Source organism: Anopheles coluzzii, chromosome 2 (assembly GCF_943734685.1).
Source record: "Anopheles coluzzii chromosome 2, AcolN3, whole genome shotgun sequence".
Classification (NCBI taxonomy): domain Eukaryota; kingdom Metazoa; phylum Arthropoda; class Insecta; order Diptera; family Culicidae; genus Anopheles; species Anopheles coluzzii.
In genome coordinates, this window is record NC_064670.1 from 41366936 (window position 1) to 41389171 (window position 22236).

Genomic DNA, 22236 nt, shown 5'->3' on the forward strand with positions numbered 1-22236 from the left:
CCGAAGTGAAATTAATTTTCTCTTGCAATGGCACCGACATCATGCGGTGAAAATGGGTGTAAGCATAGTTAGGATTAGTTTGCGACGACACAGGCGGTCTGTAATTATAGGTAGAGCTGCCCAACTGTAGGGCAGCTGTACAAATTTTAGGGACTGAGGCTTGAGGCGGCTTTAATTAAGGTTACTCGAAACATTAGCACAATGACGTCTCACGTCCTGCTAAATTTGATGGAGCACGAATCGTTGCCCTCCAATGGGTTTCTTCGCTAAAAAGATTCTCAGTAGCATTGAGCGACTGTTTCTTTGTTGGGTGAAACCCGAAGATCCCGCTACAAATAAGCGCTGCAACGAAGTGTACGAAGAAGTTTTCCAAGAGCACGAACAGTTCCTCAGAGAAAGTGCGAAACAATGACCCATAGGCAGCTTACAGGGTTTTCCAGGAGTTATCATAGTTGCGGGACACTTTATTGACTCTTTCTTACAGGAAAAGAACTTTATGTCATGGGAATTGGACTATGTAGCACTATAGTTGGAGCCTGTCTAATAAGGATGCCGTATAGTCCAATTCCAATTGTAAATAGTTCACATCCAATAAGATGGAGAGAAAGTGCCGCACAACTATGAGAGCCCCTGGAAAACCATGTAAAAGAAAGCTATGATGGGGAAAATGCTAAGAAATTGTAGCTAAATAAGGTAACTAATAAGAGGACAGTGACAGAACTTTAATTTCACAGTTAAGGGGAACACAGATCTAACACACAATAAGCAATATAGTTGCAAAGTTACGTAGTAGGATCAAGCGAAGTGCCTCGAGTGTGAGTCACACAGTAAAGGTGACCGGAAGAAAGAAACACATTTTCTGGGACGGACCCACAAGACTGGGCAAGGCTAGTGCGAGGTGTTGGTGCGAGCACAATCGAAAAAGTTTAACCGTAGGCAGGGAACTTGTGTGTGTGTGTGTGTGAGGAATGCCTCAGCTTTCCTTTCTACCATCCCGAAAACCGAAATTACAGCCCGGGATAGTAAAGGTGAGCGTTGGGCAGCTCGCCACACAAAGATGGCGGAGTGATGTTTTCTTTACCCGGCTCTCTTTGTCAAATTCTCTCCGTTCTCTTTGCACCCTTCCCATCCCACACCCCTTCCTGTCCATCTTGCTCGCCCTTACAGTTCAACCTCTTGTATCCTGCATTTTTATTCTCATAATTCATTCTCTCGTACTTTCTCTCGATCGGTCTCTCTCTCTTTCTCTCTCTCTCACTCTCTCACTCTCCTGCTTTTAACTATGTGCCTCCCTTGTGCCCTCGTGTGGCCTTGTGTATGTGTGTTTGAAGTCCATTATTCGTTCGCTATCTGGTCGTAGCGGAAGTGCTCCTTTGCTTTTAATTTTTCGTTGTGCAGTCCTGCCGCAAACGTTGACGGCCCATCGGAGAGTTTCCGTTGTTGGTTTCGTTATATAACGTGTGTATAAACGGGCAGACGGGCTTTTGCTTCAACGTATATGGGCCACGGTTGGCAGAAACTGCTCCTGAGAAAAGGCAAACAGCAGTGGTGCGGACGCAAACGGGAAAGCGCAGTAGCCGGAACGAACAAAGTGTTCCCCGTACACTGTGCATGTGTGGTGTGGCAAGAGGTTTCGAACATCGATCGCAGTAGTCTTGGGCGCGCGCGCGCGTGTGTGTGTTTGTGTGAGGCAGTGGTGGCTAGGATTGGAGGCTCGCAATTGGAATTGTGCAGTTTGGATCGTTTCGCATCTGATTTGTTCTTTCTTCGGTAGCTATGAAACACAAACGTCAAACGTGCTAGTGCGCTAGTGGCAGAGTGAAACACAAGAGCTCTCATTGAAGACGGTGGGGGTGTGTGACGGTGTGGATTAGGTAAACTCTGGAAGACTGGAAAACAGGGGGGCCGTTTCACACACGCATCCCGTCCTGCTCCGGGAACGGATCTTGCTGCAAGAAAAAGGACGTGAAAAAAAAGCAACAACGACAACGACTACAGCAACAACAACAATAGTCATCTCTCCTGCTCACTTTCGCTCCCGGCCGGTTGTGGGAGCGCGGCACAGAGCGCCCCGTGCAGCTTTGCAGCGAACGGAAAATGAGTGAGATTTTGTAAAATTCCGACAGCGTGTGAGTGTGTGTGTGTGTGTAGTGCGGTGGTCCATTGCCCTCTACCCTTCCAGCCCTGGAGTGTGTCGCCGTTGTGCACCGTTTAATCTCTTCTTCTGGCTCTCGCTCATTCTCTCACTTTCCTTCCCATACACACGTGCACACACAATCATCGCCGTGTGTGTTTGTGTGTGTGTGCACTGTGGATATCCTGCGCGCTGTGTCTGCTTCTAGTAGGCGAACCTACCGCCCTACCTGAAGGTGGGTTTGCTACTTTCCGTTCATTTCTCGCTCGCTCACATCCTGACCTAGTTCTCGCACGGGAAGAAAACGCAAAGACCGGAAGCGCAGTGTAACAACAGGCAAAGCAGAGATAGCGGAAGAAGAATCCTTTCGAAGGCATCGGTGCGTACGTGTGTGCGTGTGTGTGTTGTCGGTGTGAACACACCAGAAGCAGTGTGGAAGTGGCACTCGGTGGTTTGAGTTCTAGTGTTCCGAATTCGTCTCGTTATCGTGCAACGGCCTGTGCGCCTGGTTCGCGTTGTGTAAGTGAGTGCAATCGCGTCATAAAGCTGCCGACCCGAGAAGTGCCCGGTATCCGGTCGTCTCCCCTGTGTGCTGTGTGTGCGTGTGGGCGCGCGCGCTTCTTCCGTGTGCGTACGTGGCTGTGAGCGGTCCACTAGCTGGCTGCCCGTTTTCCGCTAGTGACACCGTGTGTGTGTGTGTGTGTGTGCTTGCCGTGTGTAGCAGTCGCGCTGCCGATCGCGTGTTCGGTGCGATCGCCTCCCGGGTCTGGCTGTGAGGCACGACGTCATGTCCAATGACTACAGCTAGAAAGTTGACAACCAGTGTGCAGCGGTGTGCGTTCTCGATCCCCCACCAGGCCTACCAGCGGGATCGAGGGGATGTCGGGCTGTGACGAGGAGCAATCAGTACTGACCACGGAGCTACCGCCGACCGATCTTGATGATTGTCTCCGGGTGCGGAAATGGTGGTGCTTTCTCCTGTCCAGCATATTCACTTTCCTGGCCGGCCTGCTGGCCGTGCTGCTATGGCGCGCGTTCGCCTTCCTGTGCTGCCGGAAGGAGCCCGAGCTGGCTCCGAACGATCCGAAGCAGAAGGAGCAGAAAGCCTCCCGCCAGGGCAAGCAGGACTTCGAGGGCACGTTTATGACCGAGGCGAAGGATTGGGCCGGCGAGCTGATCTCGGGACAGACCACTACCGGACGAATCTTGGTGAGTAGGACGTGGGCGAATGCATCGAGCATGTCACGAGCAATGGATTGATATTGTTGAGGAGATTTGTTCGCGGGTGTGCTCATAGCCTGCCGCGATGATATGTTTCAAGCTATTCAGATTTTGATTCAACGCTCTTTTTGTGCCTGTGTGTGCCATACCATGGTGAGACTGTCATTACGAATTGGTTAAAGGTTGAGGGATATTAGTCAGGCTGTAGTTTATTTGTTAGATTACTTATTTGGTTACTTAGTGCTTTAAGCTCTTCGCGTTCGTAGATGGGAGGTATTAGGCTTACATTTTATGTTTACCCCATTCAGGTAAACTTTTATATAAGTGTAAGTATATGGATTGGAGGAATTGAAGTCCAATGGATTGGACTTGTCTTAATGGCCAGAAGTGATTATTTGCCATATAAGGACCTTTCGACAATGTATTTGGTCAGTCTCCGTTCGGAGTATTTTTTCATACACTGAATATTGTTGGCTAGTGAATACGTTTAGGCTAATGAAATAGCGCACGTTGGGAGTTTAAGCTGAATTGATTAAGCGTACTTATATTTATCATGAGATTTATTCTCAATAAAAGAGCAATAAATTAAAAGCTCTACGGACTGAAAATGGTAATGCTCACAACCAACATAAACTAAGAAGTTTTCGTTGGATTAAACCTTCTTTCCGCAATGCTATTATTGCTTTGAAATATGTAACACTTTGGAAACAGAATTGTTAAACTTCGCTTGACTAGGAATAATTATTCTGTTTGCTGTGGACTGGAATTTCGATTTCAGTGTAAAAATGATTAATTTTTGAATATACCTGCCGTTAAAGATTAATTTACATTATTGCATTTTTACTACTTTACAGACTAAATTACATTTTGTATAACGATATTTATTTTGATTTTAACTCTATAAATTATCATTTTACTCATGCTATTGTGTTAACATTTACAACAAACGTTGAAGTTTGCAGATTTTTAAAAAAAATTGGTTACCAATTCAATCTTTTTAGCTTTTTTTAAATAATATTCTGGTATTTTTCAATAATTATTTTTAGAAGTTATTTTTCAATAATTATCTCTGATATTATAATAAAAATATAATTTAAGCCGCGTTTCACGGAGTTGCTTAATATTAAGATGCTCCGTGATGTATTTTGTTGTTGTGGTTGTTGTTGTGGTGCCTGCTAGTTTAAAACATGGGGACGGCAAGTATGTCTTAATTTAGACTACGGACATCGTCTAGTATTAATAAATTCTACACCATTTGATTTGATACCAGGCCCATCTGCTCAAATTTAAAATCATAAATCATAATTGAAGAGTGAGTGCGGCTCTATCCATACACAGCCGCACACACACACACTCGGTCGGATTGCATTTTGCGAAGGAATGAAAGGAACGGAATGGTGGGAAAGCAACCAGAGCAATCTAATTAAGCATGAGATTGATTTATTGAACATCTAATTGCCGCCGATTGCAGGGCGTGGGGCAGTTTCTCTAAGGGAGGGTTGGAAGCACTTTTTGTTGCTGTTGTTGTTGTTATTATTATATTGAACCCAATGTCAGGTGAGCCGGCCAATGTGCAATTGCCATGCTCTCTATTTTTCTCTTACTATCTCTCTCGCACTTTCGCTGTATCATACAGTTCATTGACAGAGGATAGTTTGCAGGCAAAGGGAAGGGGGGAGGCTTTACATAACCTTATCGGTGGCCTTGCGGTAATGTGAGCGATATGCATATTAGTTTGTGTGTGTGTGTTGTGCTTGTCTAGAATCGTTTGAAACATCAGAGTGGCATAACCTTTTTCAAGCGTCGTGTAGACGGTGTGTTGTGTGAAACGCCGTCTTGTGCCGGGCTTTGGGTTTATTTTTAAGCAGGGAATTTAAATGTGTTACCTTCGCAGGCTCAGCAAAGCAATATGCAGCAATAATATGTAAACGCTTTTGAATGTATCTAGAAAAGAAGGGCCTGTGTGTACAAAACTACCAACAAACATCAAGATAGGATCATCGGAATGGTGAAGAGTTTAAGACAATTCTACACACACATTGTGAAGCAATACTCGTTCGTCTAATTTTGCCAAACAATGGTACAATGCAGTCGTCGTCGCTAGGCTTTAGAGAGTACTTGCGGTAATTGTCTGCTCTTACTCTCTTTCGCTGTCTATTCATCTCTCTCTTTCTTTCTGTAACACAATGTATGGTGCCGTACAATACGCCAAGAGAAAACAATATGAAATTTAGAAAGGCATAACCGGTCCACACACCTACCCCTCACCAATGCAGGAAGAAAAGTGGGCGAGCAAACGCTCCATTTAGGTCACGATTTTGTCGGCCGCCCCCTTTTTCCCGCGCCAAGCGCGGTGATGTGACTGTGGGACCTGCCAACTAGTACGACTGGCAGCACAGAAAGCCTCCTCCGTTAAATGTTGTCTATTTTTAAGCCCGCAGCACACATACATTTGCCCTCCTTCCCTTCCACCCTTCCCCGCCGCGTTGCGCTTTTGTACTCGTACCTCCCCTCCTGTCCGGGATTTTAAAGGTTGTTATTTTCCGTTTCGGTGCGCCTTCTTGCATGGGGCACGTGAAAATAATTGGTCCTGGGCATGATATTGGCTAGTGGAGTGGATAAAAATGGCAACTAGCGCACTCTTTTCGCCCGAATTCAGCGAGGCCATCGCCATATATATATATATAGGGCGCGATGCTTAGATTGTTTCGCTTGCGGTGATTGTTAGTAGAAGCGACATTAAATTGTACTTACCTCCAACTCCTTTCGGTGTGGAATCGTGAGTGGATGAAAGGAGGAAGACGTAGGTGGCCATAAAAGATCACCCCCGCTTCGTAAAACGGATCTATGAAAAAAAAAAAAACTGCATACGAGGTGGTACGATAGGGGTGTGCCATATGTTGACACGGTGACGGTGGTATGTTGTGTGCACACTTACCAGTTCGGAAATGTCCGTCAACCGCTATTAGACAACAGGTGTGTGCCGTCAGTGGTAGCAAATGTTGCAGTTTATCGACAGGTATGCTGACAGATTTCGCGTTGATCGCGCGATTTAAAGGCTGTTTGAGTTGTAGATAAATTATGCAATTATACATACCTCCCAGCTTCTGGCTATTGCTGAAATAAAGAAATTATTCATCCCAACGGGATGTAATTAGGATAAACTCTAAATCCCTTTTCCTGAAAAGAAAAAAATAAAAATTATTTGGACTGAAGGAATAACGATGATGGTAATTTGATGTAATTAGATAAATAAAAGGGTTCGGATGTTCCGCACACAATGCGTTTTCTCGCGAGAATTACGTGCCCCATATCGGATGCCATATTGTGTACCATTTAAGCCGCATTGTTGACACGCATTGCGTTTCCTGCATGGTGTGAAATGAACAAGTGGCTGTAACGACTTATTTTGATGGTATCATCCGTTTTTGGACTTGCGTGCTTGCAGTTCCAGGTAAATGGAGACACCTGGTACTTCACACCGAATGGAAGCGCCCGGTACTTCACACCAGCTGGATCCTTTTCTGTAGACAAACGCGTGCATGCGCTTTACTGAATGGCTGGCAGGGGCAACAACGTTCATAACTGATGATGAGCCGGGAGTGGAGTTTAATTTATGCATTTAACTAGCATGTGTACCAGCCATTTGAACCGTCTGCTTTGTTTCTTTCTCTTCTGTCTCGCAGGTTGTGCTCGTGTTTATTCTCAGTATCGCCTCGCTCATCATTTACTTCATCGATGCGTCTAACGAAGAGGTGGAAAGGTGTCAAAAATGGAGCAACAACATTACGCAGCAAATCGACCTAGCATTCAACATATTTTTTATGGTTTACTTTTTTATACGGGTAAGCGCAAGGCAACAAACAAAGCAACACCGTTGTCCCTACTGTTTGACGGGCTGCAGATTACACCCACTGCCTGACGCATGACGTCTTGCGTGGGGAAGCCGTTCCTATTGCGTACTGCTGGTTATTTTACTGGTTCTTCTGTTTGTTTGTGTGTGCTCTTTCTTTCTTTTGCAGTTCATAGCGGCATCGGATAAACTTTGGTTCATGCTGGAGATGTACAGTTTTGTAGATTACTTTACGATACCCCCGTCCTTTGTATCCATATACCTTGACCGGACATGGATTGGTAAGTGTTTGCACGTTCCGGCCTGCCAAGTTGCGAAGTAAAAGCAACACCCAACACGAATACACACAAAAAAACAGTTCTATTTATAAGCAAATATCGAGTCTACTAATCTTTCTTGTTTGCGAATCCGTACTTCTTACTTTACTGTATCTTGCCAATCCTCCTACGGCTTTCGTTCGCTTTACTTTACCCCGTTCCCTTCTGTTTTTCCTTCGCTTTCTCTTCTTGTTTTTTTCTCGTTTTAGGGTTACGTTTCCTACGAGCGCTGCGTCTTATGACTGTTCCAGACATATTACAATATTTAAATATACTTAAAACATCTAGTTCAATACGTTTGGCACAATTAGTATCAATTTTTATATCAGTGTGGTTGACAGCTGCTGGAATTATTCATCTGGTGAGTATATACATTGGTGTCGTCGTACCTATGTGTCCATTTTGTTCAAACCAAAAAAAAAAAACAAACAAACTTGTAACGAATAGCGTTCATGTTTCCTGCAAGCGCGCTAATGATAAATACGATTGACATGCGTAGAGCGTGATTGTGCGGGCGTGCCCTACCAGCTGGCCGCCGAAGCCGCGCGTTGTAGTTTTCCAACACAGCGAAAATAATTTGATTTGTTAATTATTTCCATGCGTGTCTGTATGTGTGTCTGTATGTACATATAAAGTTTGTAACAAAAGTCTGTTGCATTTTGAAAAATTAGGCCAGTAGTTGATTCGCCATTAACTTCTATCCCTCGGAAGCGTACAAAATCGGTACTCGCAACCCCGCGTGGTTGTGTAGCGTAGCGTAGTAGAGATGAAAAAAAAAATCAATTGCGCGATCGGATACAGTCAAGCGAAGCAATATGCATCGTAGAATATGCATGTCTACGTCCCACGTTTACCAAGTACCATGTGTTCCAAATGCTGGAAAGCCTGCACAAGAAACAGCATAGTAGCAATTATTATGCTGTAAAATTATGCCAAACGCCTTGAAAGCTGTCTTTAAGCATATGCCAGCCAGTGTTGGTTGGTAAATATTCGTAATGCCCTTCGTTCTATCTCAACAATTGCGATGAGGTTGAGTAAGTATGATTGCGATTGGACAAATGATTATGCTAAACCGCTCGTACCAGAGAGAAGCAGAGAATAAGTTTTCGAGCGTTGTCAAAAGTTATGCAATTCGCGCTTGCTCCGCACACTGCAGAACACGGCCAACATTCTTACATATTGTTTACTCATCTACACACACACACACACACACACCCATCCATCAAACACACTTTCACTGATACGCGGCATCGTGAATTGGCATAAATTTTGGCAACGTGTGTCGAGATGAAGGGGTGCTGCGTGCGTAATGCATAATGCTTGCTGCGCGCAGCACGTTTTTAGCATAATTATGTTTCCGTTTTACGCGAATGTGTATCGTCACATTCGGTGGTGAGTATCGTTCCACTTTTACGTCCATTCTACTATACTTGAATATCAGTAGTTGAATTTTTTGAAGCGAATGATTTGCAAACGTTTTTTCATTATTCGGTCTTTTATCGATTCGAAAGCGAAAACACCTATGCAATACCTATACCAAAAATACCCAAAAAAAAACATACAAACAATTACCAACAACTGCAGCTCTTTTCCATTCAGCTTTTTAGAACATACGATTTTGTTTCTTATTTGATGTATGGCAGCAATCTGAGAATGCTCGAAAGTCAAAAGTGCAAACAAAATCAATAAAACGTTAAAAGCATTACGCCGATACGCAAAAATATCCTTTTTTTTTCTTTAAACCGTTTGATACCTTCGCTTGTTTTGTTTTTCGTTTCCATTTTGCTTCTCAAATGAAAATGAGACAGCTTTTCCCTTTTATGCATTATAAGAGACAAACAGCAATCGCCTCCAAAAAAAAAAAAAACTCCCCCTCAATTGCATATTCACGCCCAAGTATCAAGTTTACGTTCAATCGATCTGGTATTAGTGTATGTATCCTATTTGTATGAGTATGTATATGTTTTTGGTTGCAACATTTTTGCGAGTGTAGCTTAGGATGCCGATTCTAAGGAAGACAACTGATGCCACGCGAAATTGCCGATTATTTCGTAGATTTTGATTGCTACTTACTACGATTAGTAAAAAATTGTAATGCAGCAGCCCTGATCAGTGCACAGTTTTCATTCAATCGTCGAGTAAACATGCGTTTCCAATTGTAATTTATTTTTTAAATCGTTTGAAAGCACCACCGTTTTGTTTTTATTTATTTTTTTAAGTGAAAACAAATTTATTCCGCTCTCCATCTGTAAAAACATGACCTAATCTGGTTTAAATGTTATGATTTTACGGTTTTTTGTTTATGAAATGTGCTTAATGCAGCGTAGCGCAAATAATTACGTTGAAATCATGCAAAAACTTTGCCCGGTCTACAACAGATAACAACTCATAGAAAAATTCGAACATTATATTTTGGTTCAAGCTTATCGGACATTCTCAACGTTCCATTATTTTCCTTACGCACATGCTTAAGCCAAATTTACTCGACCTCGAGATGAACATTTTATCCATAGTAAAACGCATAACCTTGCAGTTGTATGTTTTGAGCGCATGTCAACAGTGTATCGTATAATCGGAAATCATAAATGTATAAGTTGCCAGCCGAACTAGCCTCCCTAGAGGCTGTATTTTTTACATCTCTATTCTCATAAGTAGTATCGCGTTTTAATCTAAACATAAAAAAGCAACTGTAGCAGTATCCACATTCAGATGTATTTGTTTTTGTACTATCTTTCTATATATCACCATTGCATTTTGCACCCATTACATTTACAAAGTCGTACCTTTATGATTATGAAAGATATAATTAAAAAAAAACTATCTTGTACGCGTATATTACACTTCCGTATAATCTAAACATACTTTACTGTTTTGTTTGTTTGTTAAACCAAATATGTTTGTTCAACGCGTCTATGTTTTTAAGGTATTATAATTTGATAGAAAAGAATTTAAAAAGCAACATTCCGTCAGTAGTAGTGGCAGCAGCAGCATTTGGAGTAGAACAATCAATTACTGCAAAATGGTGCAGTGCGTATGTGTAAGCAATTGAAGCTACAGCCCATCTGGTTGATCATACCAGCGGCAGACGTTTTGTAGTAATTGGTGTCTAACTCTGTCGCATCCGATGTCGTGGCAATGCTGTTACATTTAAGTTCCCCCCCCCCCCCCCCCCTGTTTTGTGTTTGTTTTGGCGACCTTTTGGCGAATTGTTTTGTTCCAGCCTATGTTCCAATGCATTTTTATACCATTACCCATTAATGTTACGTTCCACACACTATCATCACCCACCACGCTCTTGAGTCGTTCTAGCCCTCGTTACAGCTTGCTACCGACCAGCATAACTAATTGATTTTTTTTCTTATTTCTTTCTCTCTTTCTCTCTTTCTCTTTCTCTTCGTTTTCGTTTTTCCTTTTTTGGAAACGATTACGTTCTCTCTCTCTCTCTCTCTCTCTCTTTTTCCCCCACTTTCACATACAGCTGGAAAACTCTGGCGATCCACTAGAGTTCAATAATCCGCAACAGCTCTCATATTGGACATGTGTATATTTTCTCATTGTCACCATGTCAACAGTAGGTTATGGCGACGTTTACTGTGAAACGGTTCTCGGACGAACTTTTTTAGTATTCTTTTTACTTGTTGGCTTGGTAAGTGATCTTTTCATTTTCTCTACGCTCTCTTTCTCGCTGTCCCCATTTATCTAGTGTGCTCTTCTCTGCTCCGTGTTGTCGTTCTTCGCGTACGTTTGAGCAAGCATTTCGACAAAAAAAAAACACACACACATTATTTCAGCGCTTGTTGGGGCGCTGATGGACACTTGCAGAATGATTTGCTCTGAGTGGAAAATGCTGTTGTTCACGCCCATTCAATGCAACATTGTGCGAAGACGGTGCGGTGAAAAGCGGATAAACAATCGTGCCATGGGTAGCGGCCAAAAACTGTATAAACATAAACAAAACGCGTCCAAACGTTCCCAATGGTTCCGTCGTTCTTGGAAAACCCAATATCAGTGTAAACGGACAGTGCTGGTAGTTAGTGTGGGTACTATTCGCAGCGAAGAGAACATCAGCTGCGTACGCAACATGGCAGACTAGCAGGACAAATTTATCAAGTGGGAAATGAAAAAAAGAAAAAAAAAAACAAAAACCGAACCAAAACTAACTAAACGCAGCAAGCAAAACTTAGATCCAAAAAAAAAAAACAATTCTCCCCACACTTATCGCTACCCTTTGTTGCCCGCGTGTTGAACGCATCCTAAATTTCCTTAGCTAATAATGTTTCCGTTGTATTAGTATTTGCTATGTGCTTGTTTTTACTTTTGCGTATCTTATACTTTGGTGTCAGCGTATGTGTGCTAGGACGTTGCGGAAAGCTTAAGGATTGTGTTGAGGAAACTATGCTCCATAGCTTTTCGGGGGTGCCTTGCTGGGAGAGAAGGTGCAAAGTGTATACTCCGGACGGGACATTTCTTCGCACATGCGCAAACTTTCAGTACGGGGAAAAAAGGGCAGCATTCAGTACGTGCTTTCGCTACTGTGCTGTGGCGCTTTGTCGGACTGGAAAACGGATGAACCGCCCGCAAAGCTGTCGAGCTTGATTTGTTTCCGTTTTTTTTTCGTTTGCTGTTGTATAACCTACAACAGCTTTGCTTTTGGCAATAGTACGCACGCACAGTCGGTGGCAGGGAAAGACATTATCGATGAAACACGAGTGCGCACCGAAGTGGAAAGTGCCACCGTTACTGTTCGGCCTGCAGGATAGAGCAGCTTTCCTCGGCCCATGTACGGAAGACCGGTAACGTCGTCCTGTGGCATGATGTAACAATGCGCGCGGGAAGCAAACAAAGTGGTTCCTTTTTTTCCACATGCACAACGCAGATTCTTGGGCATCGAAGAAAGATATCTTTCACACTGTGGGGATTTACTGAAAGAAAAACGGTTCAGGCCACCGAAACGGAAGACGAGACAGAACACGACGGCAGTTGCGCTAGATTCATCAGGAAAATGATCGCTTGTTAAAATCCGGCACTGGTTTTTCGCAAGCCAGCTATAAGACAAAACAAAACAAAAACCAAGTAAAAACCAACCCTCAAAATGCCTGCCTTCCGTGCTCCCCAGGATTTGCCATGTCTTGCCTTTGCATTTCGCATAGATGAAGATGTACGCCGCTTGCTGCCATGCGGAGATAGATTTTATTTTCGAGCGCGCTTATTATTTCCGCATCGGACTGTGGATGAGCAACGCGCTCGTGGCGCAATGTGGACGCGTGCTCGGATGGTGTGATTTGTTTTTTTTTTGCTTGAAAGTAGTAATGTTACTATTGTGTTGCAATTTTATTTTGAGACGTTTGAGTGACGACCTTTTTCGTATTCGTTTTGGAATCATAATACTAAGAAAGCTTCATTTTTCTTACATGAATATACCGTTTAGTGAGTACAGTCGTTTTATTTAACTTTTCTAAAAACACTGTAATATTACATGTTTTTGTTTTTTTTGTAACATTTTGCTTCCGTTGTTAATTCCACAATCGCTAGTGAAATGGTTCATCGAACGCCAACACATTCTGAATTTGGAACAAGGTTATTAAAAACGCGTTCATATGATTTATTTTACTCAACAAAACAGAACCTATGACCAACAAAAAATCCATATTCCTTCAAAACCAATGACGCAAAAAAATTACCGAAAAAAATGACCAACACACTCATCCCATCATGTTATACGTATCTCACCTTGTTTGCATGCCTTAGAGCGCACCATCGCTTTTAAATTTGAGGATACGACATCGCATTTTAAGCCAGGGTGACGGTCGTCGGGGCTGGGCAACCAGGAAGGCAACAGTTCGATTGCGCCGACAGGATGCTAGCGCTGACCTTTGAGCGTATTATTTTTGCATGCAAAGCGTTTATGCTGGCTGCCGCATAATATAACGTAGCGATTGTTTGTTTTGTTGGTTAACATTCCGGCTTTCCGTTCTCTCGTTTTGTTTTCCCGTCTGCGATCCCGATCGACTAGTGAACCGTTTCTGTTTGCGTTACGTGCTCGGTTAGGTGCTTAGGGGAGCGTTCTGGGGTTGCTTTTGCTCGCCAATCGGTCGGTCAATCTAGCGCACAAACATCTTCATGCCTGCTGTATCGTACTAGCGATGCTGTCGATCTGGCAATCCTAAGCGGAACTGCAGCCTTCCGGTGGCGAGGTGAATGCTCTCTTAATTAGGTTCTGTTCCAGTGGATTGCATTGAAGTGTTGAGGCACCCTTCGTGGGCTCCATCTAGGGCGGACAGCAAATACAATTCTTTTGGAAACTGTGGTGGCTTTATTTTCTTCGCGATTGTTCGTGCAATTGTTAGCGCCTGTCTGTCGCTAAGCGGAAGGAAATGTGGAACGTAAAAGAGAACAAATCACTACACCCCTTCACACCCCTTCGCTACTTGTTTTAGTTTAATTTTTCTTTAAACCTCACCCACTCAAATACTACAGACAAATCATTGAAGTTCAATTGACTCTTTTAGGCAATGTTTGCCAGCAGTATCCCCGAAATTATTGAACTTGTTGGTAGCGGTTCTAAGTACGGCGGTGAGCTAAAGCGCGAGCAAGGAAAAAGGTAGTTGAAGCGAATGCCTGTTTATAGCAAACAAGCAAACAAACAAAACTTCCATTTTGTTATTTCGTTAATTGTGCTATAACTATTATTCGATGTTATGTTGTTCCTTCTATATAATACACCCATATCGGTTGCCCACGATTCAGTTGCTCTCTCTCTCTCTTTTCTCTCGCTCTGATCCGCTCCATTTCTCACCTTCCCACTCTCTATTCCGCTGCGTACTCTCCATCCAGCCATTTACGACAACGAGCCTATCCAGTCCACCCACCCACCCACTCTCCGTCCGTTATATGCTCTGAGTTATGTGCACTCTGTTTTCTACCGTTTCCTGCTCGTTTTACTGAGTTTTCAATTACTGTTGTTCCCATGTAATTTTTTGATTTCGTTTTAATGTGTTTTTGCGTTTTTTTTTACCTCATACGGCGACAGTTGGCCGTCGTCGTCGTTGTTGTCGTCGTCGTTGTTGTCGTCGTCATCGCCATTCCTTTCACTGAAAATTGTGTTTGGAATGAAGAGTATCATTTATGTGTGCGCCACGTGGCACTGCGTGCTTGTGAGTGTGCTTGTCTGCGTGCGGTGGCAGTGTTTCACGCCGCCACACCGGCAGGACCCGGCTGTGATGAGTGCGGCTGGTCAGTTTGATTGTGCTGTGTTGCTTTAGTGCTATCCTTCTGCAAACTAGTGCAAACCTTCCAACAGTGACGGCAGCTGTTCGTGTGCTATCAAAAGCTTCCAGCTTTCATACTTCTTATAATCCTGTTGTGCCCGTTTCATATAGCAACGTTTCTCTTTAACACTACTTTTTTGATCCGTTTGATCCGGTTGCGAGACGAGCATTGACAGCAAAAACAAACTAGTAAAATGTTGGTACATTTCCCCCATCGCCGATAAGCGCACTATTTTTAAGCGGTGTATAGTAATTGAAAAAAGCAACTAAATACTAATGAGAGTGTAGGACTAACAGTACGGATAACATATTTTGAAAGTATCGATAGAGCTAAGAAGAATTGTAAAGCAGCTCGTGTGCAAAGATTAACAGGAACCATTTGTGGTTTAGTCTGTTCAGCTGCTTCTCCCTCTGCGATAAACAATGACGGATCCGTTAGTATAAATAATGCAAATTTATCATAGGTCTCTTCATTTGCAAGCGATTATCGTTTGAGCACCACTGAAATAATCGATTTGATGAAACATCCTATTTTCTGTCGGTACCGTGCCTAGCGAAATAATTGTAATAATGTAATTTAGATCTTCCTGGAAAACTGGAAATGATTAAATTATTTAATCTCTTAGTTAAATTATTCATTTCACAAGTCGCTGAATGTTCACAGGCTGTTATATCAAATCGATGATTTCAATTGCTGTTGCCGTTTCAATGTTTCGGTTCAATACGCTACGATATGATAGAAATGCGAAACCACTAGCCTTGTTCACACGTGTCAGAAGTGACATTATCAACTTTTAGAAGTACAAGCTTTTCAGTAGTGTGGCTCCTAGATATATATCTATATATAAATATATGATACGTTTGTTTTGTTGTTCGATTCACGGTTACGTTTTTCCCCCTTACTATTAAAATTAAACTAATCATTCTACAAAGCGTAGCTAATAATGAGTCTCTCGATGTTTCGGTCTTACCTTTTTTTTCTTTGTAACACATTCTAGAGTTTAATCATTGTTGCATCAGGTTTGACACTATTCCGTTGGTTTGTTTCGTTCTCTTTAGTACTGCATCCAGTTTCACTCCGGAATTTCGTTACGCATTCCTTTCTCATTCTTGTAACATACTTGTTAGAACGGCAAGCAAAGGATCTCCGATGCTCGTAATATTTACTGTGGTTTTTTTTCGCCTAATTTTGAACCATTTAATTTTGAATGTTGTTTTACATTGTAGAGAGCTTGCAAAGCATAACATAACAACACCAAACGTTGTCATTGTCTTTTCTAATCAGCTGAGCAACAGATTGCAGCGCGTTGAGAAAACAGTAGAACCGTTACCATGTTGTGCCGTAGGCATCTGTCTAAGAGAGGAGATGATGAGCAAGCACACATAGCTGCCGATAGTCGTGATGTTTTCGAATCAGGACTAAGGTTTCTTTTTTCAAATCTGAAATAATTGCATTCCAACACACCATCGCGTGCGTGTTTTTTGTTTCGTGTTCTGTCCATAAGCGAGGGGAAGTACACATAGTAGATAAGTGTTACGTTGAAGTGCGAAAGCGTGGAGAGCAAAGTAAGTGCTACTGATGCGGGCAGTCTGCGGAAAATAAGCCTGGTGAAATACAAGAAACAGTTAAACTAACCACTAAAACAATATAAACCATAAAACAGCAAGCGACAAAGTGTCCAGAAGGGTGGTACATAAGCTGTCTCGTACGATCTGCCGCAAGGGTTGGTCTATGTGAAACATCGCTGAACGAAATCTGAACGTACGGAGCAACTACAACCGTGTCGTAATATGGTAATCCAAAAAACCAACTTGAGTGGCTAAGTAGAGCCGCAAACGGGGTGCGAAGGTGACGTTTTCACAAGCTAATGAGGGGGATGGGTGAGGGAAGACTAAGCGCTCCACCGAACCATGTTACATCTGCGTTCGAAACCAAAGCAAACACTCTGACTGACGTGCTGATTAATCTGTACCTGTGTGCGTGATACTATTCCTTATACTCCCGTATAGGCGGTGTTCGCTAGTTGGATTCCGGAGATCACAGAGTTAGCAGCACAGCGGAATAAGTACGGCGGCAAATACACTAAGGATGTTAGAAGAAGGTACACGACCGAGTACCGAGTTGATCTAAGTTTACATCGGTTTTTTTTTGAAAGTTTTCCTTGTTGGTTTCCATGTTTCCGTTTTTTATTTAGTTGTTTTACTTTCTTTCTTTTCTTTATGGTTTGGTTTCCGTTTGATTCGATTGATATAGTGTTACGATTATGCGTTTCGTTTGCTATTATTTTCATTAAACTTATGATTTTCCTTACAATAGATCAATTACTTTCTAGTATGGGGTTTGGACTAGTTTGACGAATCAATCCGTATGATGATACATGCATAATTACTCCCGTACTCGAAAGTTTTCTAATGATTAGAAACGAAAAGCAACAAATCTACCTTTTGCGTACTGTAAACGGATTTAAAACACTCACAATCACACTCCTTTTTTGCTCCTTTGTCATAGATTTTCTTTTTTAATTTATCAGTTTCTCTAGTTGAGCATACTTTTTTTATTAAAACTGTAGAAAAATGTGTTGCTTGCTGCGTAGTATGTCTACTAAAATTGTGTAGAAATTAGAGGAAACTTCTATGCAAGCAACATACGTTTCTTATCGAATGTAAAAAGCACGATCGAAGCTATAATAATGGAGTTTGGTTGGATGAAGGTTTGAAAGTGTTTGAAGACTAAGTACCTTGTAAAAATAAAAGGTACTTCATTTTATTGCCGGTCATACCTTGCGTCAGTTTTTTTTTTTGTAATTGTCACATTTTTATCATATGCTTTGATTTGATAGAAACAAATCTAACTGAAATGTATTATTTTAGTTCGATTGTGCTTCAGCGCTAACGTTTGGCATTATGTTTAACATTCTAACCAGTGACAATTGATCCTATCCTTCTAAAGGCAAACTTTGTTATTATTTCCGCACACTCAATCGCGATTAAACACGCTTTGAATCAGTTTGTTGTAGAAAGAAGAAGAAGAAACCATGGCTCACCGAAAGCTAAAATGAAACCTGACCAAAAAAGAAACACGTCTAAAGCAAACCTCCGGCTCACAATTGTACGTCTCGTGTACTGTAAACGGAGGAAAGAAAACCAATAACACAATCCCGAGGCGACAGTTCTAGTTCATTCCGATTTCTTTTCTTCAATTAACTCGTTTTGTCTAAATTAGATCAACCATACACGGCAAAAGGCATTGGTTTCTTGGTGGCATGTATTTCGGCTCATTTCGCGACTGGCCTATTGTTGGTGCTGCTACACGTTAAAATCTCCGCCCTCACACTCACAATCCCATACTCTCTTTCCTTTTTGCACCTTTATTTTGCATTTGTTTTATGTTGCTAGCCGGATAGGCAATATCCAATGGCGCTCGGCCCAACATAAACAGAATCCATTTCTTGGCGGCATCGTCTCAGCGCTATGCACATTATGTGCCCAGTTTGTGGCATTAGGATATGATCAATTGTTATCAACTTTTGCATCTACAGTAGTATTGATGCATTATCTTGAAACAAACAAGAAAAAAAAACTGATACTAGGCACTTATGCTGCATAGGTACTGTAAAAGTAGTGCAGATAATCGATGACTCTCGAAAGGCAACAAATAATATTCAATTTGATTCGACGTTTATCATCTAGAGGTCACACATTGAGCAACTGATTCGTTGCCTTCATCACCATTTTTCGATGATGTTTTGCTGTATTTTTATTTTTACTAATAAAGTAATATAATGATTATATGCATGATACTACGGAAGTTTCAGTTTTCTGCCTTGAGAAGCAGCTAAACTTGTGTACAAAACGACCGATGCAACAGGTCGAACAGTTTATCGAATACCAAAGCATTCAATTTTAAAAGTTCTATTGTCTATTGCTTTTTAGCTAACCAGAATCCATTGCGCTTTTGCTAAACATCATAGCAGATGCTTTACGAATCTCATTCCCATGGCTTTCAATATTTAATAATATTTTGATAGGTTGAAAGCAGTGCTATTTGCCTGAAAATAAACAAAACACTGAAATTTGACCAACAGATACATATTCCCAAATTTTGCGATCGATCCTCTTTTACAAGAGCGAAAGTAAAACGTTTCGAATCCTTTGAGCGTTGCTTTGTTTCATATGTTCGTGAATTTTTACCTCTATTATGATGTTTGGTTTCCTTTTTTATGAATATTTTCAGTGGCCTCTTCTTTTGATTTCTAAACTTCTTCTGGAGCCGCTTCAAACCGACACATAGTTCGACGTAAAGCTGGTTCTCGCCCTTGCTTCCACGCTGTGTCAAAATGAAATTTCTTAAAAGCTTTTCATCATTTTCCAAAAGCAAATGACATTCCCGAAAGCACACAATGCGGTTGTGTGTCATGTTTTGTCATGTGCATCACGCTTTGAGAGAGTTGTCGTTTGTTGTTATGACCAAATTGTTATCGCGCATTCTTTTACCCGTCATCTAAACTCCTTTTTCCCTCACACACACCCCCTGAACAACGCTTCATTCACAATTTGCATCCCTCAAAAATAATACACAGTTTTCTGTTGACGATATGAACGAAATTTCAAGGAGAGTTTCCCATTATTGCAATCAAACGCGCGAACACCTTGTCCTTGTTTGGTGCGATCACCATTGCTCACCAGTCTCACGACCAGCACAGGTTTGTGTGAGTGTTTCGTGGAGAGGGTAGACACCCAAGCTTTCGCCAGAATAAAATCGCCAAAAATGTGAATCAAAGAGGAAAAGACAACCCCCGAAAGATGGAACAAGAGAGATATTTTTTTTTTCAATTAAATTCTTTACAAAATTTCCTGTCAAGCTCCAGAACTCCCTGTCTGTGTGTGTTGTTAAAAGTGCGCACACACGACTCTTTCACGCGTGTTCTAATGGAATTGTCTATAAACATGGCAGATCCAGGAGCCACGCCACTAAATCGGCTTTTACTATTATTTGGGTTTTCTAGCTATATTTCCTTTCCGATCTGTATTGAATTGATACTGTAGAGTGAGAGACTTACTTAATAACATTTGGTTTTTCGTTTTTTCCCTCATAATTCCTACTACATATATTTACTACTACTACTACTATTAATACTACTACTACTTAGCCTACAATTATAAAATCTTTTTTCGGTTTCGTACAACTACCGCCTCTATAGATACTGATTTTGCACCGATTTTTTTTGTTCTGCATTTTCCAAGATTCTTTTACTGCCATATACCGTTCCAATAATTCAATTAATTTTAGATCTAGCCGCTACAGCAAACAAAAAATTAACCAAAGTACCAAAAATAAAATCCAAACCCCTCCGGATGTTAAGTTTTCAGTACCTACCCCACACATATACCAGTAGCGCAAACGTTTGCAAACGGTTTGCACCTGTGTTCTTCTGTTATATTCCGGTTCGGTTCGGCCAAGATTTGAAATTTTGGTTCTAGTTGAAAAGTTAAACGCAAAAGCAATCTCTAGCAATCCATTTTTGTTTTGCGAACCTCTTCCTGTCGATGCCATTTCTTTGGAACCTTCTCTCCACCACTACCACTTTCTACCACTATCACAACCACCACCATGCTCTATTCACGTTTACTTTCACCGCTTTCCTGTTGAGACTTAGTCCAAATTTGGTATCCTGTTCGTTGTTTTCTTTTTCTGTTTTTAAACCATATCATCACTGCGGTTAGTAATTACAGATACTTGAATGACTGTTGAGAGATACAGTTGAGTAAATCAAACAAAAATGCACCGCGGACCGCTTACTCAAAAACGGACTACCTACCCTCACGGTAAACTGGTTGCAATAGGGCCACTCTGCAATTACCAATCGTATTGATGAGACTTACACGTTGGTTTTTGGTGTATGATTTTTGCTGCCAACTATTGTCTACCTTTTTATCGGTTTTTCTTTTCACTTAATCCTACACCAGTTCCGGCCATCGCACACGCTGGCCATCTTTTTTTATAATAATTTTGTTTTATTGCAACTGTTGGGATGTTAACTAGCAAATGCCTATACATATTTCTCTCTGCTGTACAAATGGAGGGCCGGTAATTTTGTTTTGTTTTGGTTTTTTTCTTCTTCTCCTTCCCATTTTGTCCACCCTCTCGCCCACTGTAACCTAGCCTCTTGTGTTGTCGTGTTTCTTCACAGTTGTTTGTTTTACCATTTTTTACTGGATTTGTTTTTTCTTCCCTCTTTCTTGAATTCTTCTAGCATTATCTATTTACATACCAATTTAAAAAAAAACATTCATTTACTGTAGATAAAGATTTTTGCTTGCACAGCCTGTATGCCGCAGCCACGCATATTAGAGCAAAATTTTGATTGATGTTACCAGTTCCTTAACAAATCGATAGTTTTTTAACTACATCTGATCTGTCAACCTTAATTTTATCCATAATAGGAAAAGTGAGAATAAATCAAACGACCTACCCCGAAATTGCCTAAAATAAAAGAAAAGAAACCAGCTAACAAAATATGCATTCATAAAAATGCTTCTAATGGAACGATAATTAAACAACAACAACAAAAAACGTACAAGGCAAACGAATATCCTTCTGTGCATATGGATTGCGAAACAAATAGAGTGCTGGGCTAGACATGAGATATATATATATATACATTTTAGCTAGAGAGATTTCACTCGGTTAGGTCCTAGAAAAACAATAACACATTACATCTCTGTCTCTCTCACACACGTACACACATATACATAAACACACAAACACACACACACACACACACACACACACACACACACACACACACATCCACACACACACCATCCACATATACACATACGCATACACGACTGGACTTGGTATCCTGTTCTAAGCGCTAGCAAATCATTTCGAACGAGTTTTGTTGTTATAATTAACATTATTTTCTATTCTGACCGGGTTTGTTTTTGGAAACATTGTGTATGAAAACTACACTGAACTTTTGTTCTCTTAGTTGACGATGGGTTAGAGAGGGAGCTGGAGAGAGGAAGAGCGCATTTGCTAGAGCTTCCTTGGCACGATTATTGTGCAGCACACTTTTTCCCTCGCTCGAACGATCGTTATTGTTTGCGTTTTGTTTGTGGAAATGGTCTTTTGAGAGTTGCCCGTAACTGGCCACACTGGTTTGATTTGATCGTAGTGTGTATGTGTGTGTCTGTGTGTACGTTGGCGAAGATTAGAAGTTTTGTATTAGAAACGGTTTTGTCTATTGATTTTCCCTGAACAACAACAACTATTACTACTATTACTACTACTAGTACTATCACCACAACCACCACCTAACGTCACACTGGTCAATGTGAAGTGAGGATCGTGTTAGTTGGATTTTGTTTTCTCTTCTTGTCACCATGCCACTTTCCCCAAAATTCCACCACCCGCTCAAAAAAACCAAACTATGTGTT

General features: G+C 41.5%; 1 protein-coding gene across 37 annotated transcripts in view; it reads left to right on the forward strand.

Annotated features, from left to right (window-relative positions):
• LOC120952824 (calcium-activated potassium channel slowpoke) overlaps nucleotides 1–22236 on the forward strand; it is a 69692-nt gene that overhangs the window by 1985 nt on the left and 45471 nt on the right. For 18 of the 37 annotated variants that reach the window (XM_049606142.1, XM_049606152.1, XM_049606146.1 and 15 more), the window contains exons 2-7: nucleotides 1775–3343; nucleotides 7042–7200; nucleotides 7378–7489; nucleotides 7735–7886; nucleotides 11004–11171; nucleotides 14035–14126. In XM_049606142.1, the coding sequence (XP_049462099.1) occupies nucleotides 3014–3343; nucleotides 7042–7200; nucleotides 7378–7489; nucleotides 7735–7886; nucleotides 11004–11171; nucleotides 14035–14126 (1013 nt within the window). In that variant the 5' untranslated portion in view covers nucleotides 1775–3013. Of the gene's footprint in view, nucleotides 1–1774; nucleotides 3344–7041; nucleotides 7201–7377; nucleotides 7490–7734; nucleotides 7887–11003; nucleotides 11172–14034; nucleotides 14127–16803; nucleotides 16896–22236 lie in introns of all 37 variants that reach the window. The other 19 variants (XM_049606153.1, XM_049606124.1, XM_049606139.1 and 16 more) reach the window with 3 other exon arrangements.